The sequence below is a fragment of the Pygocentrus nattereri genome, chromosome 15, assembly GCF_015220715.1.
Source record: "Pygocentrus nattereri isolate fPygNat1 chromosome 15, fPygNat1.pri, whole genome shotgun sequence".
Taxonomy (NCBI): Eukaryota; Metazoa; Chordata; class Actinopteri; order Characiformes; family Serrasalmidae; genus Pygocentrus; species Pygocentrus nattereri.
The window spans coordinates 17,210,949-17,220,872 of NC_051225.1; the positions used below are offsets into that span (position 1 = coordinate 17,210,949).

The following is a 9,924-nucleotide window of genomic DNA, read 5'->3' on the forward strand; positions in this document are numbered from 1 at the left end:
TGGAAGTTTATTACTCTCAGTGATTCAGTAATATTACTTTCATCATTGTACATGAACCTGATAATTAAACTGATGTCATTTCCCTGAAGAGAGCGCAGTTTCCCATTTCAGTAAGAGCAGCAGTGGCTGCACGTTTCAACCAATGAGTGGATATCATATACATTATATACAGTCAATGGTTCAACCTCCACTAAATCAACTTACAGACCACTGATTTTGTCCATGTAAAACTGCTGTGATTCTCATTCTAAAGAATATAAAAAGATTCTTATTGGAATATTCAAACACCGTTTTAAAAAATGCTGATATTCGAACACAAAAATAATGCATTCAAAGTGTGATCGACACTAAAAAGATGTGAAATAACATCAATCTGTCTAAGGACTTTATAAAGTGTGCACAGATTGATGAAGCCCACCTGGATGCAGCAATGATGGAGGCGTTGAGTCCACCGTAACAGGACAGAGCCACAGCTATGGGGATGGTCCAGCTCATCACTCCCAAGGCGTGATCAGCAAATGTCTGTGAGAACAGGGAGCATTAGAGACATGCACACTCACTAAGACACTCGCACTCCTAAACATTGCAACATAATCCAGGTTTTCTCATTTCAGCATTTCGGAAGGACAGTCTGTTAACCAGCTTAACATTGAATACAGACCACAGCAACAGCATCACTGGCGAGAATGGAGCTCATATCAAGCACAGCATAGTAGGCCACGTTGGTCAGGATATAGATGATGGTGACAATGGGCATAGACACTGCTATGGCCAAAGGGAGGTTCCTATAACAGAAGGAGATGGATTAAGTGACCAGTTTTAGGAAGAATCTCACTGAAGCCGCAAACTTAAATCATGTGCAGCTTGTACTTTACGGTCAGTTGCCACAGACATTTCTTGTAGCAGAAATCCTATTTACTCAGAACACAGAAGTTGAAGGGAAGCTGCTGAATTCCGTGGATAAATGTTTTAAATAAGTGACCACAGATCTTAGGAATAAACATTACGCCGCTCTGCAATATGGTAATGTTCAGCCATATTGGCAGGGTCAATTCTATGTTTACACGCTACAGATATGCACACAAGAACAGAGCCCGGTGGTCCGAGACAGCACAACTGGCCTCGCTATCACTCAGCGTGATGCTGACCAACACATGGGTCTGTTAACTGATGAATCAGGACTGGCAGTTAGCTTCTCCTCCAAGCACACAGACTTTTCCAATGGCCTTGCATTATTGGCAAATACGATGAATGGCTTCATATGAGCTCACCTTTCCTCTTCTAGCGCTGGCAGCATTGTGCAATTGGTGTTCCTAGCCAGTGGGTGGAACTAGACACGACTAAATTGTGAAGAATATTGCCACAAAAAAAAGCCTCTCAATGAAATGGGGGGGGGGGGGGTAAATAAACAAACATATAGGAATATTCTTTATCCAAAAACACAAACAGCCTGACAGACTTAACAGCAACAATTGGCATTTAGGACCGTGGGCATTCTGGTATTTCTTTACAAGGAACGGAAATAAAGCATGATAAAAAAAAAAAAAATAAATAATAACAATAACAATAACAACAATTATTATTATTATTATCATTATTATCAGTAAGTTAAAATCAGACAACTGTATGATCATGTCTTCCAACCTTGTAGCTCAAAGTAAGTCTTTAGCCAGTTAAAATACTTCTAAAAAGCGAATTCCTTACGGTCATTATGAAAGATTTTACTTTTGGAAGCAGACAGCTCAGCTTCATACAGCATTCAAAACTACAGCTGCTACACACTCACAGTACAGGTTTTAGGACCAGACAGCCAAGAGACAAAACCTTACCAAAGCTGTTCCATAGTTTTATTCACCTTTAATACCGGAGGAGCTCCGTAAACAGCAATTCTGTTTACTCTCACGCTCGTTAAGGCTCCTTGGAATTCTACAGTTATTAACAGATGGAATAAAACTGATTCACAGCTTAGTTTACTAAAATGAATGTATTTATTCACAAAACTCAGCAGCTGCCCACTGGCGTCTAATGTGTGCATTTCAAGTGCGCAAGCTTTCTGCATTTATTTTGTAAAAGTACAGAGAAATGCATCAAAACAAGTGTCTATAAGGACCTACAACATGAATGTTCAAACTAGTGAGTATGTTGAAAAACACTGATATTTCATTAATACAACAACCACTATTCGTACACACCTTTCAGGATTCTTGATTTCCTCAGTGACAAAATTGAGAGTGTCCCAGCCCGAGTAGGAGAACAGGGCTGAGTACAGGGCCAAGGCTATGCCTCCTGGATCATGAGAGGACCCTTCGAAGAAGCCGTTGAAGTTTTGAGTGTAACCTTTGAGACGAAGGAAATGATAATTTAAACTTAAGTGAAGGATGAGTTTAGTCACTTTTGGCCAGCACTGCATGAAGATAGAGCCAGTTTAAGTTTCTGCAGATTAAAAACAGCAACAGCTTTTGGATTAGAATATTGGTTTTACTAGAATGCAAATAAAACCACAATCAGGCAATGCAGCATTCCTCTTCATCATGCATGTTTTTTTTTAATGAAAAACTACAAAAAGCAGCTCACCTTGACACAGTTTGACTATCCCTGTAATGATGATGACTATGAGGGCCAGGACTTTGGCATATGTGAAGATGTCCTGGACCCTGGTGCCCCATTTCACATATGCTGCATTAATGAACGTCAGAAGACCTGCAGGAACCAGGAAAACAATTAGAAGTAATGAGCATGTCAGGCAGGCAGTGGTTTTACTGCAGCAACCAAACAACTACTTCAGTCACAGGAAGGACAGAACATACAGAATGAAAGGAGTCTGGGAGAGATGGGCAGCGCTAAACTGTGGTTAAAGGCTTAGTAATTTAATCTCAGCGAGAGCAAGTAGATCGGAATGTGCAGGCTTTGAAAGATGAACAGAAGATACAAAAGGTATCCAAGAACGATAAGTAGCAGAGGAGGAGCATGGCAGAACAAGAAGAACAGGTTTCGGGAGAGCAACAAGGAACAAAACTACTTTAAAAGTGAATGATTAACAGCTAAATTAGATCAGTAGGATTAAAAACCAGGCAGGCCTGAGGAGAATGTGCCTCAGCATTTCATTGGCTACAAGAGAGACCAGGAGAGAGAGGTAGAGAAGAAAGAAGGGACCAGGAGAGCAAGATAGAGAAGAAAGATGAGACAAGATGAAAAACAACAAATGACCATGAGGCATCCAAGAATGACTGTGAAAGCACATTGTAAAGAAAAGGCAGAAACCTATTTACTTGTATCTAAGCTTAAAGTGATAGTTCAGCAAAAAAGTTTCAACTTGCACAATATTCTTTGAAAAATTAAACAGAATGTTTTCAAAATGTAGACAAATGTAGCCTCTCAAATGCATTACATTAAAGGTTATCAGTAAGCTGCCCGACAGCCCGAGACACATCTGAGACATGCCTGAGACAAAACTAGATGTGTCCCAGCCTGAGTAGGAGAACAGGTCTCCAGGATCACGAGACGACCCTTCAACGAAGACTTTGAAGTTCTGAGTGCAGCCTTGGAGACGAAGCTCATGAATAATTTAAACTTCTCCAAAAGATAATGTCACTAAAGATAAATTTGACTTCAATTACTTTTGGGTCATCCATCACTGTATGCAAATAGAGCGGATTGAAGTATCTGCACCTGAAATACAGTAGCTTGTTTGACTGAAATTTTGGTTTTACTAGAATGCATTTAAAAAGACAATCAGGCAGTGTAGTAATCCTCTTCATCACACTGTGCCAGGGGGAGTTTTTCTATCCTTGTAATGAAGATGAAAGACAGGATTTTCGTCTGAAGCCTGAGACACAAATAAGATTTCGGCCTAAAGTGTAATGTTTGTTTTTATATATTGTTTATATATGTTTTTACATTATATATATATATATATATATATATATATATATATATATATATATATATATATATATATATATATATATATACACACACACATACATACATACATACACACACACACACACACACACACACACACACACACACACACATATACATATACATATACATATACATATACATATATATATATATATATATATATATATATATATATATACATACACGACATATAAAACTTATTTTGGACCGCAAGTAATATGGCTACATTTATGCTGTAGACATGACTCCTGGTTCCTATCACCACCAGCGTAAATAAGTCCAAGTCGGTAGGTTTCCTTACAATGAATTACATCAAAACACTTTGAATTGCTTCATTTGCATATCAACTACACAGATTGACAAAAATGACTGAAAAACACTAAAAAAGATCTACCAACAAGTCCCTGAGAACCACAGCACTGCAGAGGTTAGAGTTCCACCTTATTTAACGCACCTAGCCAGGCTCATTAGATCTCTATGAACTGGATTCAATGAGAAAACTAATCTTTGAAGAGCTGTGGTACTTTATGACACCCCTGCCCTAAAAGCACAGCACTCACAGATGCAGGCAGCAGCGAGGAGTCGCGAAGCAGAGTACGGCGGTTCACAGCTGGGGAAGAGTGGCTGCACCAGGTAATTGGCAAAGGTGATGGCTATCACAGCCTGGCTGGTGGGCTCGATGATGAGCAGCGATGTCCACAGCCGGATGAAGGCAACAAAACCCCCAAAGGATTCCAGGATGTAGGCATAACTGGCACCCGACTTGGTGATGGTGGTGCCCAGCTCGGCATAGCAGAGCGCTCCAATCACCGAGAAGATGCCACCGACGGTCCAGATGACCAGAGATAGGCCGTAGGAGGCGCTGTAGATCAGCACGCCTTTGGGCGAAACGAAGATCCCTGAGCCGATCATGTTGCCCACAATGAGGCTGATGCCGTTGATCAGAGAAATCTCCTTTTTCAGTTGCATGCTCTCCTTGGGCTGAGAAGCTTCTGTGGCACCTGCAGGTTGGCCATTTATTCTGCTGGTGTGGTTCTCCATTCTGCCGGTGTGGTTCTCCATTCTGCCTGTAGGCCGCGGTGCATGTGGAGGAAGAAGAAAAGGGCAGGATGCGACCTGTGCCAAGCTGTGTTAGAAAAACAAGGTTAGTGACAGACACACGGATCAGAGTTTCTTAACACTGTCCAGAAGGTCCACAGCAGAGTGCTTATCGTTACTGTTCTATTAAAACCTGGTGACAAAGATTTAAGCCAGGTTGGGGCACTTGAGCCCCCAATAATTAGACAGTTGAGAGTCGTTCAGAGCGGTAACTTGCGCTCAACATATTTGGACTTATTAACAGTGTGCTAGGACTACTTTTGATTGTTAAATTTGATCAAAATATACTAACAAATAGAAAACAACCTTGGCTTAAATGGGGAGGTTCTTTGATTTCCATCCATATTTTCTGTCATGTCTTTTAGTTCCTCCACACAGACTTGTGGGAAATGTAGTCTGTTTAAAATATGCATTTTTTAAATGTCCCTGTACTGTAGAGTCAGCTAAACCTAATGCTGAAAATGACCAAGGACATTACAAATGAAGCAGTCTACCTGTGATAAGGAAAGACATTGCCAGTGTGTTATCTACCACAGACTATAGTTCTCCACTGGATTAAGAAGACTTCTTGTAAGTCACTCTGGATAAGAGCTTCTGCTAAATGCTGTAAATGTCTAATGTTGTAACCTAGTTTATAGTCTAGCAGACTGATTTACTTTGCTAAACCCAGAAAAAAAACCTTCTCCATCTAAGGGTGAACTGAGTGATACCTATCTGCGCTTCACTGAGGTTGTCAGGTGTCCAGTTTTTGGAGTTCAAAGAGAGTTTTAACGCCAGGTTGAGTCTCGCTGTAAAGGCATGAGCAGTGAAACGAGCCATGTCCCCGACAAAGTGGAAAATAAAACCCACTAAATGATTAGGCAAGTCATTTTGCAGGATGTCACTGTCTAAATCGTGTACATGCAGCTTAAAATTACCAAAACTCCAAACACCTTCTCACATTCCTGGATACCTGGTCAAAACAGTGATGACAAAAAGGCTTTCAGACGGGTTAATAAGGTCACTAGCGTGTTCAAGCAGTAAACCATACAGTGCTGCAGCCAAAACATTGGCTTAAAAGTGAGAAAAAATTAGATTAAAGCTATTTGTTTAAATGCAAAATTGAAAACCATTCCACTGATCCAATATGATGGACAGGTGTGAAGCCAGCACTGAATGGAATAGCAAACATACTACGCATATGTCAAATGTCCTCTAACTGTTGATGTGACCAACACCGAGAGAACTTTGCTCAGATTGATACTGCTGTGTGTCCAACCATTCGCTTCCGTTTAAGGAATCGAAAAGTTTGGGCCAATAATAATAGATGAAATATCTACACCTACATCTTTTAAGCCGTGTATTAGAGAACTTCTGACAGGCCAGGGGTTTGATCAGCCACCATTAGAGCACAGTAACAGAAAAACATGCTCCTTTATAAATGATTAAGCGTGAACTCCTGAATCTGCAGCTACCAGCCACTTACAGTGGAGCGCTGATAACATTCCTCAGATTAGACCAGGACTCCTCACAGTTTTAAGTACGTGCAGTTCGTTTCTCAGGCCATTACAAATACCGCCCCCCCAGAGTCCATCAGAATACAAGAAAACAACTTGAGATTTCTACTTGGATGTGTTCCCGCTTCCCATCACTGAGCACTATTCCCAGAACGTAATAACCCAAACATCTGCGCTCATGCTGTAGAAGTGCTTGGTGCAGGAGGAGTGTGTGCTTACGTTTCCCTGGAAACCACCATCGTCGCTGTGGTTTTGACCTTGTGCTCCACTCCACTCTGTGAGTCTGGCTGGCTGCTGATTCATGCCCTCGAGGCACATGGGCTTGTTTTCTTGTTATTTTAGGAGTGCCTGCCTGTCCCGTTGCAGACTTTGTTTTTGTGAGGCTTTTGGGTTTTGGGTCAGGACCAAAACATGAAACATGGAACATCCTCAGCATTAAGCCTCTGGGGTTCAAAGCTCTTTAATGTTACAACCTGGTGGCTCTGCTTACATAACCCACTATTGTATTCAATTACGAAACAACTAACATTACGCTGTTGTCTGAACAAAACATTGTATTTCCAAAATGGTAACTTTACAAGAGAAGGAAAAAACTTACATTAACTTCAATGCAAGTCAATGGATCCAGACTTTTTTATAAGTAATTCTGGTCTATAATAAATACAGGCTAATAAATACAGATTTCCTCACAGTAACATCAGTCTGGCTCTACGCGCTCAAATATCATGTTAATTATAAAGTACGCTGTGAATAAATGCGGACAACATACTAACCTTCAGAGTATCAGTGCTGCCTAGTAAAGGCTTTTTATCACGAGTTAAGCCAATATAAAACAGAAGCAGCAGAAGTTCGCTTTCCCCAGCAATCTGGCAACGCGCGTGGATTTAGCGTAATGTCTGGCAACCTCTTTTGTTGTGGAAGCAGCGGAGGAGCGTTTTTAAGGGATCTAAGTGTGTCCGAACGGGGTCTAAACGGCACTAGGACTAGGTCTAGGAACGGCACTAGGACTGGGTCTAATTAACAAAACGTCCAGCCGGTTCTCCTGTCCACAGAGCCAGTTCGCCCACCCCCCTCCCCTCTTCTCCTACCCTTGCACTGCACTGTGAACCTGGCTTTAACGCCCAGTTACTGACCCCCATCTGGACCTGGACAACTCTGTTTCTATGCTGTACATCCAATAGCTCTGAGAATACCGAGCTGCGCGGCTGCGTCTCCGAGGCTTTATAAACCACTACATCCTGTTTATGCAGTGAACACGGCAGCGGAACCAACGCAATGAAGCCGAGCGTTTCCGAGACTTTAAACCAAAGCCTTTCATCAAAACAGCGGAACCATCGGAACCGGGGATACTGGAGCGCACGCCGCGCAGATCAAACGAACCCAGGTAGTGTTCTGCTCCAAAAATAACACTTTTCGTTGATTTAATTCACCCAAACTGACCCGGTTGGCGTTTCTGATGAAGTTCTTACCTTTTCGTGCTCGTCGTTTATCGTCCCGAGTCCCGAGTCAGTGTCCGCCGTTTGGACAGCATCTCTTCTCCTGACTGGACCCGAACATCCAAGACGGCAGGCAACATGCCAGCCAGTCACGTGATGCCGGTAACATCGCGGTCACGTGAGGTGTCTTTTTAATGGCTAAATCCACCCATCACAATCCAGCCAAGCGGCCTACGTCAGAATATCGATTAAGATGAAAGGCACCGCGGAAGGACTTCCCTTCTATACAGAGCTAAAATCATATTTCCTGATACTCCATATATGAACCCCACTCAACAAAGTACACAAACCATGCACTTGAGTTAAAGTTGAGACACAGTAAATGTAGAAGTTCTTCCATTTAGAGCTCCACTTAAGTAAAAGCACTAAAGTATTTACCTTCAAATCTACTTAAGTATAAAAAGTAAAACTACTAAAAGATTAATTATGGCTGTAATGTCCTGTTATCATTTTTATAACAAGACTCAATTCATGAACATGAATTTAATGTGAAAATCCTTCAGTGTCTCTCTTGGTAAACCAGTCTTTTAATAGTATGTCATTAATTAGTGACGCTGATGTCTATTAAAATGATCATAAGCACAAAACACTGAAGGTAAACAGTTTCCATCAGGTAGAACCGAATGGCTCTGAAATCACTTTTTACAAACAAGCAAAGTTTCAGTTTAAGACTTATTTACAACTTAGTTACAAGTTTAAGTTTAATAAAAACTGGCTTTAAACTCAGGATCACAAATTAGTTTCCTTTGCTATGTTGGTCTGTAGGTCTGTTCATAAACATAAACGAGCCCAAACTAATTTACTATAAAATGAAATGCTGTTTGTATAAATTCAGAAAAAAGAGGCGTCAGTCACGACTGCATATGTGGACATATTTCTATATTGTGGGGTCTCTGACTCTGTAAGTTTCTCAGAGAAATTTGACATTTGACATTAAACCACTGTGAGTGACTTTGATTACATTTTAATAATTTAATTATGCAGGAGTTTTGAAAAACTGGTGGACAACCCCTTTACTGGCAGATCATAGTTCCAGTTAGAGGATGTCCAGTAGTGTATGAAGCCAGTGAGGTATGGACAGATTAGAGAGGATAACCAACATTGGACATTGGGTTTGCTGCTTTAAGCCAGTCAGGCATTTGAAGTCTTTTCCATGATGGGGAATCTTGAGTCATCATGAAGCAGGTGTCCGTCAGGGTCCATGGGGAAGCATGTGTTAGACAAGCCCTGATGTCTGTTTGTCTCCCTTTTATAGCATCTGATCCACACTTAGTGCTTTCAAACTACCTTCAACAACATATTAAGCAGTTGTTATTCTAGAGCCATAAATAAATAGTCTAGCATGAAAAGCTAGGTTAACGTTTGATGTCAGGTGAAGAAGCACCTGAGCACCAATGGGCTTTTAGAGAGCTCACCTGTTTACTTTACAGCAAATAAACAAGCAAATTTATCTACAGACTGTCTGTCTTTCTGTCTGTCTGTCTGTGTCTATCTATCTATCTATCTATCTATCTATCTATCTATCTATCTATCTATCTATCTATCTATCTGTCTGTCTGTCTGTCTGTCTGTCTGTCTGTCTGTCTGTCGGTCTGTCTCTGTCTGTCTGCCTATCTGTCCCTCTGTATATCTGTCTGTCTGTTTGTCTACCTATCTGTCATTCATTCATTCATTCATTCATTCATTTACATATTTCTCTGTTAATAAGCAATTTATTTTAAAATAGTAGGTCAAAATTTTCAATAAAATAAGTAATTATTTCAGTCATTATTTTAAGATACTAAGTTATTACTTTGGTATAGAAAATAATTATTTTGAGAAAATAAAACCAGAGATTTGTAATATTCCTCACAATATATATATCTCCACATATTCTGTCACGTGTAATGCGAGTCCTTAACTTTTTA

At 40.6% G+C, this 9,924-nt stretch overlaps 1 protein-coding gene across 2 annotated transcripts in view; it reads right to left on the minus strand.

Moving 5' to 3' along the window:
• Positions 1-8,106, minus strand: part of slc7a6 (solute carrier family 7 member 6) — a 23,440-nt gene extending 15,334 nt beyond the window's left edge. Inside the window, exons 1-7 of one of the 2 annotated variants that reach the window (XM_017696495.2) lie at positions 7,295-7,582; positions 6,741-6,904; positions 4,488-5,053; positions 2,575-2,700; positions 2,193-2,337; positions 662-785; positions 419-522 (exon numbers count right to left, since the gene is read on the minus strand). In XM_017696495.2, coding sequence (XP_017551984.1) covers positions 419-522; positions 662-785; positions 2,193-2,337; positions 2,575-2,700; positions 4,488-5,053; positions 6,741-6,760 — 1,085 coding nt within the window. In that variant the 5' untranslated portion in view covers positions 6,761-6,904; positions 7,295-7,582. Of the gene's footprint in view, positions 1-418; positions 523-661; positions 786-2,192; positions 2,338-2,574; positions 2,701-4,487; positions 5,054-6,740; positions 6,905-7,294; positions 7,583-7,990 lie in introns of those variants that run through there. The other variant, XM_017696496.2, reaches the window with a different exon arrangement.
• Between the last annotated feature and the right edge of the window lie 1,818 nt (positions 8,107-9,924).